Raw genomic sequence first — 21680 nt, 5'->3', positions numbered from 1 at the left:
ACACTGAATTGGCCCCCTAAGGGGAAATACAGGATTAGGTTCCTATGAGCCTGTGGTCACAATATTTTTGTCAACTGATCAACACCTAATCTTGTTTCACGTGTGTTTCTGTCTAAAGACATTCATGTACTGTCAGTACAGGCTCTGGCATTACAAATAAACGTTAGCAAATAGATGAGCATGCAAATCCTGAGTCTGTGAGTAATGAATATTGACTGCACTTGCTATTTTTGAGTGCATAAAATTTAAAAGGTTCTACAAGGCAAAAATCTAGACATAAATATAAGGGAAGTAAAAAACCAAAATCAAACTAGGTAAAACTAAGTGCAACATATCTGATAGAAAAAAAAGTAATTTTCTTAATCAACAGAATCTTCTTCAGAGTCAGTATGAAAAAGACCAATAACCCCCAATGATGAAACCATATGAGTAAACAGTTTGAATATTAGGGGAATACAAATTGCTTAAACTTTTTTGATAGGTAATCCACTTAAATGGCTTAGTAACAAAGGTACAAAAAATGTATAGTGAAAATTATCTTCCCATCCCAGTCTCCCAGCACCAAGTAACCCATATCAGAGGCACTATGCTCTTAGCTTCTTGTTTAATCTTGAGATACTTCACATAAATAAAAGCATATTTGTACATGTAAGTGTGTGCGTGGATGGACTTACCTTTTTCAATTACACAAATTAGTATGTTATACAGACTGCTATATAGCTAGCTTTTGTTTCTTTTTGTATATTGAGATCAAAAGAATTCCCCTGAAATGCAGGAGACATAGGAGATGAGGGTTTGATCCTTGAGTTAGGAAGATCCCCAGGAGAAGGGAATGGCAATCCACTCCAGTATTCTTGCCTAGAGAATCCCATGGACAGAGGAGCCTAGCAGAGCACAGTCCAAAGGGTTGCAGACTCAGACCCGACTGGGCACAGCACAGCATAGCATTTGTTCTTATATAGCTATTGAGTCTGAAAAGCTGCATAGCTCTCTATGCTAATAACACCACACCAACAGATATGTATGTTGTTTGCTACATTTTCCTACTACAAATTACAGCACAAATAACATTAAGTATCCCTGTGCAAATCAATTTAGTAAATGCTATTTTGTGTGCTCAGTAGCCCAGTCCTGTCTGACTCTTGTGACCCCATGGAGAGTAGCCCACCAGACTCCTCTGTCCATGGAATTTTCCAGGCAAGAATACTGGAGCAGGTTGCCATTTCCTCCTCCAGGGGGTCTTCCCAACCCAGGGATGGAAACTGCATCTCTTGTGTCTCCTGCACTGGCTGGCAGATTCTTTACCACTGCACTTGGAAATCCAAATGTTATTTTACTCATCTGTATCTTTTGACTTTGTGTTTTTTATAGCTTTTTTACCATTCAATAGTAGGAATATTTTAATTACACATGAAAGATAAGTTTAAAAATAAAATTGAAATTAAGAAAAATCAATGAAAAGGGAAGAAAGGAGCCCAAAGGGATTAGTAGGAAAAAGGAAGAACAATAGTGTTAGTCACTCAGTTGTGTCCGGCTCTTTGCGACCCAATGGATTGTTGCCCTCCAGGCTCCTCTGTCCATGGGATTCTCCAAGCAAGAATACTGGAGTGGGTTGCCATGTCCTACTTCAGGGGATCTTCCCAACCCAGGGATTGAAGCTGCATATCCCACATTGCAGGCAGATTCTTTACCACTGAGCCACCAGAGAAGCCCATAGAACAACAGAGCTATCCTCCAAAGGAAATACTTTTTCTTTCTAGGTCTTCCACTTAGTTAAAAAAATCAATAGTCTATGTTGGCTAATTTGACTGGTATTTAGATTAGCAATTTCTAAGTTAATGATTCGGGCATCCCTCACAGCTCAGTTGGTAAAGAATCCATCTGCAATGCAGGAGACCCCAATTCGATTCCTGGGTCAGGAAGATATGCTGGAGAAGGGATAGGCTACCCACTCCAGTATTAATGATTAATAAAACTTGCATAGGTAATAGACACGCAGAGGTAACTGGCCTCCAGCTTCCCACACAGGGGTTCTCTACCTGCTATGCTATTTTAGTACTGCAACTGTTTATTGGCTAAATTTTATTAAGCACATCACCCTGTTCCCCAGCGAAGCTGATCTGCTGAGGTGTGTGATGATGGTTCCTGATGGGAACTGTGTCTTCAGGGAGGGATCAGGAATGAAGGGAGAGCAACTGTGTCTAAATATAAAGAGTGATGAAGATTCAAAGGCAGCAGAAATGAAAGTATCCTCAGGAAATACTGTAATTTGTACAATTAAGGCAACCTTTTCCTGAAATGGGCTAGTAACTTAAGGCCATTAGAAGAGGGTACCTGCCAGGGATAAACTGGGAGGCTGGGACTGACATATATACTACTATATATAAAATAGATAACTGGTAAGAACCTGCTGTGTAGCACAGGGAGCTCTACTCAATAATCTATAATAATTGATATGGGAAAAGAGTCTAAAAAGAAGAGGGGATATAAGTATACGTATAACTGGTTCACTTTACTATACACCTGAAACTAACACAATATTGTACACCGTCTGTACTCCAATAAAAAATAAAATAAAACAGAACCATATTTGGCTAACCAATCCCTTTTATTTATTTTTTTTTGTTATGAGTATTTTTTTTTAATTTTATTTATTTTTTTTATTAGTTGGAGGCTAATTACTTCACAACATTTCAGTGGGTTTTGTCATACATTGATATGAATCAGCCATAGGTTTACACGTATTCCCCATCCCGATCCCCCCTCCCACCTCCCTCTCCACCCGATTCCTCTGGGTCTTCCCAGTGCACCAGGCCCGAGCACTTGTCTCATGCATCCCACCTGGGCTGGTGATCTGTTTCACCATAGATAGTATACATGCTGTTCTTTTGAAACATCCCACCCTCACCTTCTCCCACAGAGTTCAAAAGTCTGTTCTGTATTTCTGTGTCTCTTTTTCTGTTTTGCATATAGGGTTATTGTTACCATCTTTCTAAATTCCATATATATGTGTTAGTATGCTGTAATGTTCTTTATCTTTCTGGCTTACTTCACTCTGTATAATGGGCTCCAGTTTCATCCATCTCATTAGGACTGATTCAAATGAATTCTTTTTAATGGCTGAGTAATATTCCATGGTGTATATGTACCACAGCTTCCTTATCCATTCATCTGCTGATGGGCATCTAGGTTGCTTCCATGTCCTGGCTATTATAAACAGTGCTGCGATGAACATTGGGGTGCACGTGTCTCTTTCAGATCTGGTTTCCTCAGTGTGTATGCCCAGAAGTGGTATTGCTGGGTCATATGGCAGTTCTATTTCCAGTTTTTTAAGGAATCTCCACACTGTTTTCCATAGTGGCTGTACTAGTTTGCATTCCCACCAACAGTGTAAGAGGGTTCCCTTTTCTCCACACCCTCTCCAGCATTTATTGCTTGTAGACTTTTGGATAGCAGCCATCCTGACTGGCGTGTAATGGTACCTCATTGTGGTTTTGATTTGCATTTCTCTGATAATGAGTGATGTTGAGCATCTTTTCATGTGTTTGTTAGCCATCTGTATGTCTTCTTTGGAGAAATGTCTGTTTAGTTCTTTGGCCCATTTTTTGATTGGGTCATTTATTTTTCTGGAATTGAGCTGCAGGAGTTGCTTGTATATTTTTGAGATTAATCCTTTGTCTGTTTCTTCATTTGCTATTATTTTCTCCCAATCTGAGGGCTGTCTTTTCACCTTACTTATAGTTTCCTTTGTAGTGCAAAAGCTTTTAAGTTTCATTAGGTCCCATTTGTTTAGTTTTTGCTTTTATTTCCAATATTCTGGGAGGTGGGTCATAGAGGATCTTGCTGTGATTTATGTCGGAGAGTGTTTTGCCTATGTTCTCCTCTAGGAGTTTTATAGTTTCTGGTCTTACATTTAGATCTTTAATCCATTTTGAGTTTATTTTTGGTATGGTGTTAGAAAGTGTTCTAGTTTCATTCTTTTACAAGTGGTTGACCAGTTTTCCCAGCACCACTTGTTAAAGTGACATGATCCTCTACATAGAAAACCCTAAAGACTCTTCCAGAAAATTACTAGAGCTAATCAATGAATTATAGTAAAGTTGCAGGATATAAAATTAACACACAGAAATCCCTTGCATTCCTATATACTAACAATGAGAAAACAGAAAGAGAAATTAAGGAAACAATACCATTCACCATTGCAACAAAAAGAATAAAATACTTAGGAGTATATCTACCTAAAGAAACAAAAGACCTATACATAGAAAACTATAAAACACTGATGAAAGAAATCAAAGAGGACACAAACAGATGGAGAAACATACCGTGTTCATGGATTGGAAGAATCAATATTGTCAAAATGGCTATTCTACCCAAAGCAATCTATAGATTCAATGCAATCCCTATCAAGCTACCAACGGTATTTTTTCACAGAACTAGACCAAAGAATTTCACAATTTGTATGGAAATACAAAAAACCTCGAATAGCCAAAGTAATCTTGAGAAAGAAGAATGGAACTGGAGGAATCAACCTGCCTGACTTCAGACTCTACTACAAAGCCACAGTTATCAAGACAGTATGGTACTGGCACAAAGACAGAAATATAGATCAATGGAACAGAATAGAAAGCCCAGAGATAAATCCACGAACCTATGGACACCTTATCTTTGACAAAGGAGGCAAGGATATACAATGGAAAAAAGATAACCAATCCCTTTTAGTATAACCTTATCCTTATATATAAAACTCATGTTCTTCTCAACTCAAGAAAGTCTTAAACTGACAAATTATGAATAAAAATAGACTATAATATTTAAAAAGAACATGGTACCTGGTGGGTGTCCTTTGGGTTAAAATCTTTACTTTGATTAGTTTAGAAGCAAAATAAAGACTAGAGCCAGATTCCTTTCTGAGCAAGGTGACCTTTTTACCTGACATCAGAGACAACTATCCTAACAATTTAGAAATTTTTATTTTTGTGCACATAACTAAAACTGATTTTTCAATAATCAGAGTTCCTTTATGCCTTTTAACTCTCAATTATTTTTCCCATATTCTGTGATCAGACTTATTTTGCTAAGTCATTCTCTAATTACCATTTCTTCTCTGAGTCAATAAAAATTAAGAGCTCCTACTAAGGGGCAGGCACCATGCCTACAGAACAAAACATATTCCCTCATCTCTGACTTCAAAAGGTTTAGGAGAAATAAATAGGCTGTATTCTTCCTCTTCCCAGAGGAAAAGAGAATTCTCTTTCAGATAAGGTCTTAGCCAAAAAGGAAAAAAAAAAAAAAAAACTTCAATTTAAAAAATGTAGCTCTTTCTGCAAACTTCGGAGGGAACATTCAGATTAATTATTTCTAGCAAGTACTTACTCACCATGGGCCAAAACATCTTGCTGAACTGAGGTAATTATCTGTTTTCTTCCCCAGCTGTACTGTGGTGCAAAATACAGACTAGAGGGGAACGGAAGCATGCAGACATCTGCTATTGTAGCTCTTCGGTACTACAGGAGGTTATCATTTCATGCGATTTTGTAAAGGAGCATGACTGCTATGTACAGGAGCTGCCGAATCTGATTCGGACCACTTAAGTGGTCTGATTTACTTCTTGCTTGTTTAAGATAATGGGGTGACTAGGCTGGGCAGTATTCTTCATTTCCTCATTAGGATAACATCTCCCCTCTCCAGCACCTCCATGTCGGCACTTAGGAAAGAGATAATTGCACTGTATTCAGGAGTCCCATTACTACCCTTAAAGATGAATCCCATGTTGGACAAATGGGGAGGGCAGCAGAGACCTACATACACCATGATGGGTAAAATAGAGAGCTAGTGGGGGGCTGCTGGAGGGCGCAGGGCGCTCAGCTCAGCGCTCTGTGATGACCGAGAGGGCTGGGGCTGGAGGGAGGTCCACGAAGGAGGGGATGTGAAGCTAACACAACATTGTAAAGCAATTCAATTTAAAAAAGAAAAGGTATTCAGAACCAAAAAAAAAGAATGCTGTTAGAAATTAATATGAGGGAATTCCCTGGTGGTCCAGTGGTTAGGACTCGGCGCTCAGGGTTCAATTCTGGTCAGGGAACGAACAGCACTGCACTCCCACAGACACACCAAGAAATGAATATGGGATAAATCAAGGGCATCAGGGCACTCGAAACACTTCAGGAGATGATAAGATCTAAGAAGACCTGTTTCCTCCTTGCTACCAGATGCTCTCTGAACACATCTCTCTAGCTCTAATATTCCATGAACTGGTTTTTATCAGCATCTTGGAAGTAATTTCCCCTTTTATTTTTCTAAATGTATCCCCTGAGCCAGTTCAAAACAGCAGAAAAGTTTACAAGGTTATTTTTCTTAAAATATGAGCATCATCTTTGAAATGTTCAGAATTTCAATTTTGAAGTACTTTATGGATTATATTTTCCCCATGATTGCTCTCACATATTGGATCCTTTTTCTCAAAAGCATTCTTAGGGAGTATGGCTATGAGATCTAAAATATTTCTAAGACCTCAATCATTTACACTGAAATAATGAAGTTGGAAATCTTATTTTTTATTCACAAGCTCTCCACTGTCTCAGCTGGCATTGGCGAATCTTAATTATGTTTTTAGTGTCTCATATAATTTTGAATAGCTGCTATTAAGGAGTTATCATCAAAGAGTGTTGTGATGTATTTCAAAAGCAGCAACCGAATCATCTTTGAATAGTGGTAGCTATCTTTCAGGCAAAAAAATCTACAGCCAATGCCAGTAGGCAGGGACATAAGCTCTAATGAGATCTTTAAATATTTCTGAAAAAACAAACAGATGATATGTCGGTGCTAGAACAGAATGCTAGACACTAGACCACAGAAGGTTTTGTTTCAAGATGACCATTTCTTTATGTCAGCATAATATCAGGGAAATCTGACTGATCTAAATCTATGCACTGTGTAAACCTTGAATTATTATCTGGGTCTCTGCCACCAGAAAGCGACTGTCAAAACTGGTCCATTTATGAAAAAATAGTTCTTTGTTAGAGTTGTATCCTGAGTTGATAGAGGACTTCCCTGGTGGTCCAGTGGTTGAGAATGTACCTGCCAATGCAGGGGATGCAGGTTTGATCCTTGGCCCCAGAGAACCAGACATGCCGCAGGGCAAGTCATCAGCGCTGAGCCGGTGCTCTAGAACCCGGGAGCTGCCACGAGAGAAGCCAGCAGAAGAGGCCAGCAGGGCAACGAAGAGTAGCCCCTCTCTCCACAACTGGAGGAAGCCCGCACTCAGCGACAAAGAACCAGCACAGCCATAAGTAAACAAATAAATAGAACAAGTTTTAAAAAAAAATAAACTTAAAAGAGCTAGCACTGACAACAGATTGGATTAAAAGATACTGAAACCCTTTTTTCATTCAAATTTTACATTTTCGAAAGGCCCGTTCTATTGTATAACTTAATTTTATAAGTTGTTATAAAAGTTGAACAGTTGTTAACAGTAGTCTGTTTTACATAGCAGCAAGTGGTAAGAAGTTTTGATAACACAAGACTAAATGCCCAGAACATATAAATCTAGAGAAATATGTATGTGAAGGCAACTTATAAAGAGACTGGACCCTGTCACCAGAATACTAGGCAACTATTATTATCTGCGGGGGGCCAGCTGACATTTCTTGGTTGTGCTATCATGTTAAGAAAGCCCTATGGACATGACCTTATTAAATAGTCAGTAAATAGTATTTCTTTTCCCCATTTCCATTTCTTTTTCTCTATGTAAAAACATGTCCATGCTCTCTGAAGGCTTTTCTTTTTGTTTCTGTGGGTACCTTCAATCCATGCTGGGTTCTGTCTTGGTGAGTGAGGCAGACCTCATTTTATTGCACTTCCCAGATACTGTATTGCGTTTTGCACCAATTGAAGGTTTGCGGCAACCTGGCCTTGATCAAGTCTACTGGCGCCATTTTCCCAAAAGCATCTGCTCACTGTGGGCCTCTCTGTCACATGTTGGTAATTCTCCCTGTATTTCAAACCCTCCACCAGAAGAAACGTTTATGACTTGCTAAAGGCTCAGATGATGGTGAACGTTTTTTAGCGATACACTATTTAAAAAATGAGGTATGGACATGGTTTTTGTAGACTTAATGCTGCTGCATGCTGAAACGACTACAGTGTAAACACCATTTTTAAATGCACTAGAGCCAAAAAAATGTCGTGTGACTCACTTTATTGCGACACTTGCTTTAATGCCACGGTCAGGAATGGAACCCGCAATATCTCCAAGGTTGGCCTGTATAAAATTATTGCTATTCCCAACTAGTACAGCCACTATGGAGAAAAGTGTGGAGATTCCTTAAAAAACTGGAAATAGAACTGCCATATGACCCAGCAATCCCACTTCTTGGCATACACACTGAGGAAACCAGATCTGAAAGAGACACGTGCACCCCAGTGTTCATCGCAGCACTGTTTATAATTGCCAGGACATGGAAGCAACCTAGATGCCCATCAGCAGACGAACGGATAAGGAAGCTGTGGTACATATACACCACGGAATATTTCAGCCATTAAAAAGAATTCATTTGAATCAGTTCTAATGAGATGGATGAAACTGGAGCCCATTATACAGAGTGAAGTAAGCCAGAAAGATAAAGACCAATACAGCATACTAACATACATATATGGAATTTAGAAAGATGGTAACGATAACCCTATATGCAAAACAGAAAAAGAGACACAGATGTACAGAACAGACTTCTGGACTCTGTGGGAGAAGGAGAGGGTGGGATGTTTCGAGAGAACAGCATCGAAACATGTATATTATCTATGGTGAAACAGATCAGCAGCCCAGGTTGGATGCATGAGACAAGTGCTCGGGCCTGGTGCACTGGGAAGACCCAGAGGAATCGGGTAGAGAGGGAGGTGGGAGGGGGGATCGGGATGGGGAATACATGTAACTCCATGGCTGATTCATGTCAATGTATGACAAAACCCACTACAATACTGTAAAGTAATTAGCCTCCAACTAATAAAAATAAATGGAAAAAAAATTATTGCTATTCCCTAAGACAAAGTAACCGGCACTATTGCATTTTCCACCAAGGACAGTGTCTAACACAGGCTCTTCTCTTACAGGTTGTGGGACTGGGAAGTATCTGAAAGTGAATAGCCAGGTCTACACCATGGGCTGTGACTACTGCGCACAGCTGGTGGAGATTGCCCGGAGCAGAGGCTGTGAAGTCATGGTGTGTGACAACCTCAACCTCCCCTTTAGGGATCGGCGCTTCGACGCCATCATCTCCATAGGCGGTAAGGCAACCCCATCACAGCTTCGCTCTTCACCGTGAGGATAATGCTACGTGGTTGAAGCCACTCTCACAACTCAATATCCATTCTTTGTAGAAAGATCCATGTAATTCATTTTATCTAATTTTTAAAAAAATATTTCAACTGAATTGTTTAATTTCAAGTGTACTTACAGTGGTACATATGATTCTTTTATCTAGCTGAACCCTCAAACTATTGCTTTCCTCTTCTGGATGACTCATTCCAGTTTCTTCCACTTATGAATAAGGAAGTATTAGAGTTGTACTCATTGAAAGGAAGAAAGTTTTTGGTTTGGTCATGCCACCTGAAGAACTAGAAACTGCAGAGAGGTCAGAGACGTGCTTGCTCTTCTTTTGTTTACTTCGGTTGTAGAATTTCTACGGTCAGCTACCTACGAACAGGCGGTGCTGCGGACCACCGCTGCGGGCGTGGGGCTGCTGACCAACTTTGCGCTTTCAGAAAATGCTTCATGTTGTACATTGTTGAGTCCTGCTTTTTGTTCAGCTGAAGTCTCCTGCCCGAAGAGGAGATGGAGAACAGTTGGCTGCCATCTTCCAGTGAAAAATGTTTCCTTCAGTGGAAACCCAGCATGTGTTTTTATAAACTGTGGTCATTTTCCAGTTAGCGTTTACATTTAAAACTAGGAGAAAGGTCACTGAACTGTCTCTCCTATGTCCATACAGATTTACTTATTTAGAATGATGTATGTGGGCATTTCTTGGTTAACATGAAGAAATATATTTTTACTATATTTTAAAATATATAAATATATATTTTCCATGTCTCTTAATAATCATATGAGAGGGTAAGCATCAAACCTAATACATTCCTTATGTTTTACTGACAGATAACAAAAAGAAACAGTCTTTCTACTTATTTTTAGAATAGGATGATAAAATTTTTATAAAAACTTGTCCATATATTGAAATGGTGTCAACCAACTTTTCATGCCAGTGGTTCTCAACTTGAGATTATATTGTCACCGCCCCCCTCCGCCCCCCGCAGGGGATATCTGTCAACGTTTGGAGGCAGTTTTGGTTGTCACAACTGAGTGTGTATGTTCAACAGTCATCAACTTGATCCCCACTACCTTGCAATAAAGAATTATCCAGCTTGTTTAAAAATGCCAATAGTGCTGAGGCTGTAAAATTCTGCTTCATACTAAACCCATGGATTCTGAATACTTATAGTCAAATGAGACACACCTGAAAAATTAAATAACAATACATCATAAAATACCAAGATATAACAGGACTTTTAAGATGACTATGCGTAACCTCGTATGATTCTGGAATCCAGTCGCTGAATTCAACCTACCCATGTGTTCCATCAAAACCCCATCCCACAGGATACACATACCAAGTGCTACTTCTGCCTTTAAATTATGATTTTTAAACAACAAGGAACTTTTCTATTCTTTAAAATTCAACATAGTTTCCTGACATTGGTGATAATTCATATAAAGACATCTTTAAGTTCCACTTAGTTTACATTTACAATGTTTCTTAATAGAATATGTGTGTATAGGTATGTGTAATACATTTTATATGTATTATAAGTTTTTCTTATTCTAAAACATCTGGCTTAAAAGTTACTTAGTATTATATGTTAAATATATAAAAGATTGAGATATTTCCTGGGTGAAATTATGGTATTAAAATGGATTATCACATAAGCAATATTAAGGAATGAAAAGTATAAAGATATTTTTCCTTAAAAACAAAACTTCTGAAGCTAAGAATCCTACAATGTTGAAAGCCTATAAAGTCTGCTAAAAAGAAATTACTGTATTAAAATCATCCTATTTTAATGGTGTTTTTTTTCCCCTCTCACGGTCAAAACACAAGAATACAGTCAATTCTCATTATTCACGGTAGTTATGTTCTATAATGTCCTGTGAACACTGAATTAACAAATACTGAACCATTGCTCCCAGGGGAAATACAGGATTAGGTTCTCGTGAGCCTCTGGTCACAAGACTTTTGTCAAATTAATCAACAGAGAAATCATGAACAAAAACACAAAAATGCAAAACATGTGGCACTAAATAGACCATGAAAAGGACACTTGTTGACACTGCCAGAGCTGAGACAGGAAGGCAGATCATCTCCTTGGACCCCAGCTGGGAACATGTGCCTTGGGAAGCTCAACTTTTTGGCTGTTCTATGCACATCAAGGAATGACCACAAAAATGCTGAGTGTACAGAGTTCTGAAGTTACAAAAAAATTTTAGTGAGTGGGCAAATCTGTGGATACAGAATCCACAGGTGACAAGGATCAACTGCGTTTAGAAAACATACCCATGTAAGTTTCAGGGTGAATTAGGTGCAAGTTATGGAAGATGTTAATGACCAGGAGTAGTCATAGATCTGAATGCTAGTCCTGTCCTAAGTCTGATTCAGTCCTGACTTCTCTGCCCCCTTTTGGCTCATTGACCAAGACACTACTCAAGAAGTGTAAGCTCTAGGGGGGCGTTCCTGGTGGCCCAGTGGTTAAGATTCTGCACTCCCAATGCAGGGGGCCTGGGTTCAAGCTCTGGTTGGGGAACTAAGATCCCATAGGGGCCCTGATTGCTCCATGGTGTGGCCAAAAAATAACAAAAATTTTAAAAGACATCAATTTAAAAAGAAAAAAAAAGACTGTAAGCTTTAAAACTGACCATTGCAAAGGGCTCATTCATCAGTGTCACTAGCCTGACACCTAGTGAAGTAAAGTGATCAGTCAGCGATCACAAAGCTGGTCACTGCTAGATCCAGGACAAAATACACTGGTGTCCTGTTCTCTAAATGCATCTGAGGGTTTCCCTGGTGGCTCAGTGGTAAAGAATCCGCCTGTCAATGCAGGAGATCCAGGTTTGATCCCTGATCTGGGAGGATCTGACATGCCAGGGAGCAACTAAGCCCGTGCATCACAACTATGGAATCTGTGCTTGAGAGCCCGGGAGCTGCGACTGCTGAGCCCGTGTGTCTCAACTACTGAAGCCCGCAAGGCCTGGAGCCTGTGCTCTGCAACAAGACCCCCGCAATAAGCAGCTTGCGCACTGCAACCAGAGAGTAGCCGCAACTAGAGAAAAACCCATGCAGCAACGAAGACCCAGCACACCTATAAATAAATAACTTAAATGCATTTGAACCTCCTGCCTCTAGCTTCCTGCATGGTATAGTCAGAGAAGACAGGGTTTGTGCTCTGCTGATGGGAAAGCAAATCTGATTGGGAACAATACAAAGTGTGCCTCTTGTATAACCTCCCTTTGACAGCTTTATCTATATAGTAATCTCACTTTAGACTTTTACTAGCTCTCTGTGCCGTGTAAACTAAAGAGATTTATGTGTACCTCTGCATTATGCTAAGGTTACAGGCACTGTTTCACCTGCTCTGTACTCACATCTGAGCAGCAATGTCCAGACTCTCTTTAGAGCCAATTTCATATCTGAGTTAAGTGTGGAAAGCTTGTGTGTGGAAAAATAATGTGATGCTTTCTCTTGACACGGTGTGATTAAACTCTAGGAGCTCACAGACTAGTGCTTCCTAAATACTGTTTGATAAAAATACATCTAATAACCCCCCTAAGACTAGATACAGGCAGTCCCACTTGACTCACTTTAACCTGCAAAGAACTGCAAGTAAAACGGTGACCTCTAAGTTGCTTTTTCTTAAATAAATACAATTTCATATTATATTAACATTATTAAAAATGATAAGTAGTCATCTAGTCTGGAGGTTGGATGGCTTATCTTTGCATTTTCTAAACAGAATTTTTTTTTTAACATTTTCTCTACTCATACTTGCTTGATTAACTGTATTAACACTGACCAGCGGTGTTGATCTTGCGATGCTTCAGAAGTACAAATCATTCATTAAAACAACAAGTTATTTCATAGAATTCTACTAGGGAACATTTACCTAACTTAGGGTTAGCTCGCCCTTTCAAATTTTATCAATTCACACTGGTCATTCTTCTGGTTAACAAAATTCATAGGATTTTAAAACTGGAAGAGGCCTTACAGATTGTTTTTTCTAGGTGTCTTCTTATACATGAAGAGACAAAGTCCAGAGAAGTTAAATAATTGTCCAAGATGAGTTGTCTAATGAGTAGAGGCATATCTCATTTTATGGCACTTTGCGGACACTGCATTTTTACAAATGGAAGGTTGAGGCAACCTTGCACTGAGCCTCTTGTCTGTTGGCACCATTCTGCCAACAGCATTTGGTCACTTTGTGTCCCTGTGTCAGATTTTGGTAATTCTGGTAACATTTTCAACCTTCTCATTATCATTATCTTTGCATGGTGACCTGTGATCTTGGGTGTATTGCTGCAAAAAGATTACAACTTTCTGAAGGCTCAGGTGATGGTTAGCAGCTTTTAGCAATATTTTTAAATTAAGATACATAGTTTTTTTAATGCATAATGCTAGTGCACACTTAACTGACTACAGTATAATGTAAACATCACCTTTACATGCACTGGGAAACCAAGAATTTGTGTGACTTTCTTCATTCCAGTGGTCTGGAAGCAAACCCACAGTATCTCCAGGGTCTGCTGATACAGGAAACAAAGTTAAAAATTATGCTTCTCCTGAAAACCAGGTCTGTGCTATTTCTACCATCTGCCCAAACTGCAGGAAATAAGGAGTACTTACCACATGTCAAGGGCTTCTCAGGTGGCACAGTGGGCAGAGAATCCACCTGCCAATGCAGGAGATGAAAGATATGCAGGTTCAATCCCTGGGTTGGGAAGATCTCCTGGAGGAGGAAATGGTAACCCACTCCAGTATTCGTCAAAACTGCATCACTGTTATATGGAAAATACTAGTCTATAGATGTGTAGACCAGTCTTTATATAGGAAATACTAGTCTATAAACGTGCATACACACTGAGATCCAGTTTCTTCTTTTCCAGTCATACATCATTTCTCTACAAAACAAAGGAGAATCAGAGCCATCAAAGAAATGGCCAGGATCCTAGTTCCTGGAGGCCAGCTGATGATTTATGTTTGGGCCATGGAACAGAAGAACCGGCACTTTGAGAAGCAAGACGTGCTTGTTCCATGGAACAAAGCCTTGTGCTCCCAAGCCCTCTCGGAAGCCGGCCCGCCGGGGAGAAGGAGAGGCCCCCCCCAGCACCCGCCCTGCTCCGCCTGCCGCTGCTCCGAGTGTTTCGAGGGGCGCCCTGACTCGAAGCGGTCCCACAGCGTGGACTGCGACGCCGTCCTGGCTGGCACCTGCTGCGCAAATACTTCCGAGGAAGGCGAGGAAGAAAACGGATTCTATAACACGCTGGGGAAATCGTTTCGCTCCTGGTTTTCCTCTAGATCTCTGGATGAATCCACTCTGAGGAAGCAAATTGAAAAAGTGAGGCCCCTGAAAAACACAGGAAGTTGGGCCAATAGCACGATATCCATCCAGCCTTCAAGACACTCAAGTTTCGACTTGGGTCATCCAGAGACTTTGTCCACGGGAGAGCAAAATGCAGATGAGGAAGTGTTTGTGGAGCCGTCTCAAGGACCTCTGGAGTGGCTGAGGGCGCCCACCACATGCAAACAGCTAAATGGAGACCATCCTGAAGTCATGAGGAGAAACGGAGATGGGAATTTTCTGGGTGGCACCAATGCTAAGAACTGTGTGGATGAAGATAATGTAGAAGAGGGCACCGCTTCTGGTAGTAAATTATGGAGGAGGGTTTCTGCAGCAGATTCCACAGACTCCAACCCAGGGGACGCCATTTCTGTCGAAGAACAACAGCCCGATGTTTTGGATTCCAGAGCCTTTATGCGTTATTACCACGTGTTTCGAGAAGGTGAGCTCTGTGGCCTGCTGAAGGAGAGTGTGTCGGAGCTCCATATTCTGAGCTCTGGGAACGACCATGGAAACTGGTGTGTCATCGCAGAGAAGAGGGAGAGCTGTGACTGACGGGCTCATCTCAGACACGGCCTCCAAAAGAGGGACCGCGTTCTTCTCACGGGGTGTGTGAGGTGGTCCCTGGAACTGGCATCCAATGCTGTTATCTGGTCTGTGTTTAATCCATTTATTCTGGTCTGTAGAGACTATGAATTCAGCATCTTTTCAGTCAAGCGCAGTGGTTGGCTATCTAAAGCATCTGACAAAGTCTTTACGGTTAAAGGTTAATAGAAGAGATCTGAAGAAGCAATAGAACATGAACTCCAATATGGCCGAATTGCTCTAACAATACATGTTTACACGCTTTTCAGTATTATATAGTGATTTCAAAAGATTCTGCTTTTAAGTATACCTTGTAAAAACATCATTTGTATGCAGTAAGGGGGCAATTCCTAGCTCTAGTTATAATTTACCACTGCACAAATGTGATAAATTATTTCATGGCCAAGGCCTTGCTTCTACTTAAAGTCTTTAGAAAGGTGAGAGACAGTAGAGAGAGACAAGCAGGGTTCTGAGAACTTTTCCAAATGCTAAATGAACTTGCTTCAAGGTAAGTAAAACACAAGGTTTTTGATGTTGCCCAGAAGGCTTTTAAAGGCACGGTCAGCATGCAGAGTAGATATGTGGGCACTAGAAGACATTGCAAGTTATCCAGGAGGTATTTTTCCAACCTTATTAGAAGCAGGAGTATCCAGTCACAGAAAGTCCAAGACTGACTACTGAATTTTCATCTGGAATGATGCTTTTCTTATGCACTGAAGGGATATTTAGAAAATAAAAATCTGGTTGAAGCAGCATTTTATTTTGGTTCTCGAAACAAGTAGATCATTGAGGAGCACGATATTTGGACTTGGTGGAGGGCTAACTACTGGATTTTTAAAAATAATATCTGGGCATTTATCCCCTTGAAAGGGACTACATTTTAATGGTTATAGTAAGAATGTAGACAATCAAATCTTACTAATTAAAGGTTCAATTTCTGCCACTTTATAGACAAATGGATAGCTGGGCACTGCCTGATCACCACTTCTGTTTAGTTTTAACCATGGATCTGTTTATATCCATGTCATGGATACTGAGACATAGCTATGATTAGGAAAAGCAGGCATGAGTTGACCCAGGAATACAGTCTCAGACAGTTCCTTAATGAGGAGAGAATCAACACTTGACAAAAGTCTTTTTACTGTATGGGCTACTATAAACCTGGAGGATACCCAATTCTTGTTTTGCTTTCCACTGAAATTACTAAAATAGTGTAACTTTTTCCCTTCAGTGATTGTGTTCTAACTAAAAATACTGATGATACTTTCAAAGAAGTTTAAAGGATTATTTTTAATGTGCATCTGAAAGTACTGAAGTTTATTTTATTACTCTCTTGGCTTCAAAATAAGATTGTGTCATCACCTTTTTGGTTGATGAGGTTGTTGGGTGGAAATGAGATCTATGATTTGTATTGTTCTGCACACAGTCTGCATTAGAGGGACGATAAAAACAAACATAAAAGTGGAATATAAATTAAAATTTAATTTAATGTCTCCCATTTCTTAAATGAGGATATTAAGCCGTGAGTGTAAGTGGGGTTTTTGTTGGAAAGAAATGTTCTCAGAGTCAGAGACATTCTTACAATTAAGGCTTGATGACCCTTCTATTATGAGTGGGTTTTTCCTCTCCTTGAAGTCTGTTGTCACATACATCTTCATTACCAGCCTTGCTGCTTGAAATCTGTTTATAAAGTCACGGCTTTCTGGGAGGGAAGCCACCACGTAAGTTCCACCACTTACGTGGACTCAGTTCATTAGATGGCGCCAGAAAAGCTTTGAGCAAACCTTTATGTGCAACCTCCTACACACATTCACATTCACACACACACACACACACACACACACACACACACACACACCACTTTGTATAAGCTAACTCTCTAGAATGGTTTTTGAGAGAGGAATATTTTCACATAATTTTGACAAGGCTATAAATAAAAAAACACTAATACTAGCAATCTTTCAGTCTTCAGCTGCTGAGCACAAGGATTCTATTCATCCAGATTATTTTGTATGCAAACAACTGACTTTCCGGTTGATAATCTCTCTTTGGTATATTCATGTGGAAAACACTCTTAAATCTCACTTCTGTCTTTGGAGAGGTGTGTGTGTATACACACACATGCATACATGTGTGCTAAGTCACTTCAGTCTTGTCATTCAATGTACTATAGCCTGCCAGGCACCTCTGTCCATGGGATTCTCCAGGCAAGAACAATGGAGTGGGTTGCCATGCCCTCCTCCAGGGGATCTTCTCGACCCAGGGATCTAACCCACATCTCCTGCGGCTCCTATATTGCAGGCAGATTCTTTACTTTACATATATGTGGGCTTCACAGGTGGCTCAGACAGTAAAGAATCCACCTGCAATGCAGGAGACCTGGGTTTGACTCCTGGGGTCGGGAAGATTCCCTGGAGAAGGGAATGGCAACCCACTCTAGTATTCTTGGGGCTTCCCAGGTGGTGCTAGTGGTAAAGAACTCCCCTGTCAATGCAGGATATATAAGCGATGTGGGTTTGATCCGTGGGTTGGGAAGATCCCCTGGAGAAGGGCACAGCAACTCACCTCAGTATTCTTGCCTGGAGAATTCCATGGACAGAGAAGCCTGGTGGGCTATAGTCCATGGGGTCACAAAGAGTTGGATACAACTGAGCGACTAACAATTTCACTTTCACTTTCATACATATGGATAATATATCTTTATACTTCATATATACATGATACATACATGTAAATATCTTGATCATTTAAAATTTTGTTCATCTTAGGACTATACCCAAAAGGAAATACAAATCTAAGTGAGTTTAAATACACACACAGCATTTGTGAGTGTTTAGTTGGCCTTAACTTGCTCTATTATAGATTTTTCTTTTCAATCCAAAGTACATACTTTGAAAACTTAAGATTCCATTATTCACACTGGAGTGTCTTTCCTGCTTCTCCTTTATTCGCGGGCATCATTGCAGATGCCACTATCTGATGTGGAACGAAGCATGTCGGAAGGTCCTTAAAAACCTCCGTGGGCTCATCAATTCCTTGCTGGCCTACTTAAGGAATTCCATATAACCAAATGGCCTGGGGGAAAGTGCATTATCACAGACAAAAGATGCAAAATAACATTAGAGTAAGAAACAAGCAAGTGGCCCGTTTAAATTTTTACTTTTAACACTGTCACCGAAGTGACTAGTGACACCAGCATGTCACCAACAAGCCATCTAACACGCCCTGGAGTGTCAATTTGGTTCAGTTCTCCCTTTCACCACACATTCCTATGCACAGGGCGGTGTGTGAGTCCGATTTTAGTCTGCCTTTCTGTGTCCTTCCAAATTCTAGACGTCTGGACCTCCTCTGGGTTTTAACTGACCATCAATTGAACGGGCAAAAACTGGCAGTAATCCAGAGAAAAAATAATCCCAATATAAATCAGCCAGGAATGTTAATGTACTTATATATTCATGGCCACAAAAAGAATAAGCCCTGTCAGATTTTTTTTTTTTAATAAATAGTTTTGGAGGAGGGCAGAGGATTTACCCTCTAATAGTTGTTGATCTGGGTCGGGGAGAGTACTCTTTTTTGATAGCAGCTTTATTGAGATGTAATTCATATACCACACCATTCACCCACTTTAAAGTATATAATTCAGAGGCTTTTAGTATATTCATAGAGTTGTGCAACTATCATTGTAATAAATTTTAGAACATTTTCATCATTGGCAGATGAAAGAAACCCTGTATTCTTTAGCTATGATCCACTCAGTCCCCCCAACTTAAGGGAACCACTAATATGCTTTCTGTCTCTATAGATTTGCCAATTCTGGACATTTCATTTAAAAGGTATCATAGACTGTGTGGCTTTTTTTCTTTTGCTTCACTTACTTTTTAAAGATTAATTCGTATTGCAGTAGAGTTGCTTTACAATATTATGTTAGTTTCTGCAGCACAGCAAAGTGGATCAGCTATACGTATGCATGTGTACCCTCTTTTGGATTTCCTTACCACCTAGGTCATCACAGAACATTGAGGAGAGTTCCTATACAGTAGGTTCTCATTAATTATCTATTTTGTATATAGTCATGTATGTATGTCAAAACCAATCTCCCAATCCCCCCCCCAGTACCATCCTGTGTCTCTATTTCTGTTTTGCAAATAAATTAATCTGTATCATATTTCTAGATTCCACATATAAGCAGTGAGAGGGGACTCCTTAAAAATGAGCTGTGAGCACTCAGTTTGGGGGACAGAGGAGGAAGTGGGGTTAACCACTGGCCAGGCAGCTACAGTCTGGGAGGAACAAATGAGGGCAAGCCTGATCAGTTCTCTCCTGTTGTGAAGGAAATAGGAAATAATAAAGAGAAGCTAGCTTCTTAAATATCTAATGTGTATTATTTTATCTGTAATCCTGACCACCGCTAAGTATACTTACTGTTCCCATTCTGCAGATTAGGAAAACTGAGTCAGAAAGAGATCAGTTAAATTGTCCAATGCCACATGCATAGTAAGAATCACACAGCTGGCAAAGGGCAGGGCTGAGATTCAAACCCAGGCAGTCTGCCTCCCAGTCTTTGCACTTACCTGTAGCTCCGTACAGCACCAGTCACGGCACCAGGCAGGCTCTGAGAGCCTTTCGAGGGAAGTGATTATCCCCTTTACAAATAAGCTTTGGTGAGGTTAAACCAAGATTCCATAGTTAGACAGTAATTGGACAGGAATCCCTTACATATTTCCCCCTATCTTTTACATTAACTTTGTTCATTTGTAAATCTCTTTCCATTTAAGTTTAAAAAAAAGTCACAAAATACTCTGTGACCGCTTTTATCCAACTCTTTGATCCTCTAAAAATTGTTGTTACCATTTTCTCATTTTATAGGTAAGAAAATAGAGGGCTATTCAGATATTTCATTCCTTCCGTTTACTGAACCCCACTATGTGCCAGACAAATAGGATACAAAGTAATGAATATCAGGGGCTTCCCAAGTGGCACTAGTGGTCAAGAACCCGCCTGCCAATGCAGGAGACATAAGAGATATGGGTTCGATCCCTGGGTTGGGAAGATCCCCCAGAGGTGTGCATGGCAACCCACTCCAGTATTCTTGCCTGGAGAATCCCATGGACAGAGGAGCCTGGTGGGCTATAGTCCACAAGGTCACAAAGAGTTGGACACGACTGAGGCGGCTTGGCACACGTGCACACAAGTATACACAGAATATTAGAATTAACTGAGCTGAAAAGTACCAGACTGGAGCAGTTTTCATATTCATTGTGCACCGACTACATTATATTGTTTTGTTTGAGAAAAGCAATCTACAAAAACCCTCTTAGAGAATCACAATGCATGTGAGGGTATTTAAGGCTTCCCCTAAAGTAAGCTGGTATTTAACTGAGCTTGCCCTTGACATGTTAACATACTCCAGCACAAGCTTTCTGCGGAACACGTTTCATGAAATAACTCATCCAAAACAGAACTCACCGACACAGAGAACAGACTTGTGGTTGCCGAAGGGGGAGGGGAAAAGAAGCACTGGGAGTCAGAGGTTGGTAGATGCAAACCATCATATACCGAATGGATAAACAACAAGGTCCCACTGCAAAGCACAGAGAACTATAGCCAGTATCCTGGGACAAACCATAATGAAAAAGAATATTTAAAAAGTATGTATCTTCTTTGGAGAAATGTCTGTTTAGTTCTTTGGCCCATTTTTTGATTGGGTCAACAAACACATGAAAAGATGCTCAACATCACTCATTATCAGAGAAATGCAAATCAAAATCACAATGAGGTTCCATTACATGCCAGTCAGGATGGCTGCTATCCAAAAGTCTACAAGCAATAAATGCTGGAGAGGGTGTGGAGAAAAGGGAACCCTCTTACACTGTTGGTGGGAATGCAAACTAGTACAGCCACTATGGAGAACAGTGTGGAGATTCCTTAAAAAACTGGAAATAGAACTGCCATATGACCCAGCAATCCCACTTCTGGGCATACACACTGAGGAAACCAGATCTGAAAGAGACACGTGCACCCCAGTGTTCATCGCAGCACTGTTTATAATAGCCAGGACACGGAAGCAACCTAGATGCCCATCAGCAGACGAATGGATAAGGAAGCTGTGGTACATATACACCATGGAATATTACTCAGCCGTTAAAAAGAATTCATTTGAATCAGTTCTAATGAGATGGATGAAACTGGAGCCCCTTATACAGAGTGAAGCAAGCCAGAAAGATAAAGACCAATACAGTATACTAACACATATATATGGAATTTAGAAAGATGGTAAAGATAACCCTATATGCAAAACAGAAAAAGAGACACAGATGTACAGAACAGACTTTTGGACTCTGTGGGAGGAGGCAAGGGTGGGATGTTTTTGAGAGAACAGCATCAAAACATGTATATTATCTAGGGTGAAACAGATCACCAGCCCAGGTTGGATGCATGAG

At 40.2% G+C, this 21680-nt stretch overlaps 1 protein-coding gene across 7 annotated transcripts in view; it reads left to right on the top strand.

Annotated features, from left to right (window-relative positions):
• TRMT9B (tRNA methyltransferase 9B (putative)) overlaps positions 1 to 16724 on the top strand; it is a 67329-nt gene extending 50605 nt beyond the window's left edge. For all 7 annotated transcript variants that reach the window (XM_043454509.1, XM_043454508.1, XM_043454507.1 and 4 more), the window contains 2 exons: positions 9109 to 9282; positions 14201 to 16724. In XM_043454509.1, coding sequence (XP_043310444.1) covers positions 9109 to 9282; positions 14201 to 15210 — 1184 coding nt within the window. In that variant the 3' untranslated portion in view covers positions 15211 to 16724. The remainder of the gene's footprint in view (positions 1 to 9108; positions 9283 to 14200) is intronic.
• The last annotated feature ends 4956 nt before the right edge of the window (positions 16725 to 21680 follow it).

This window comes from Cervus canadensis, chromosome 31, assembly GCF_019320065.1.
Source record: "Cervus canadensis isolate Bull #8, Minnesota chromosome 31, ASM1932006v1, whole genome shotgun sequence".
NCBI classification, from domain to species: Eukaryota; Metazoa; Chordata; class Mammalia; order Artiodactyla; family Cervidae; genus Cervus; species Cervus canadensis.
Note: the sequence above shows the minus strand (reverse complement) of the source record. Positions and strands in the feature narration are given on the sequence as shown.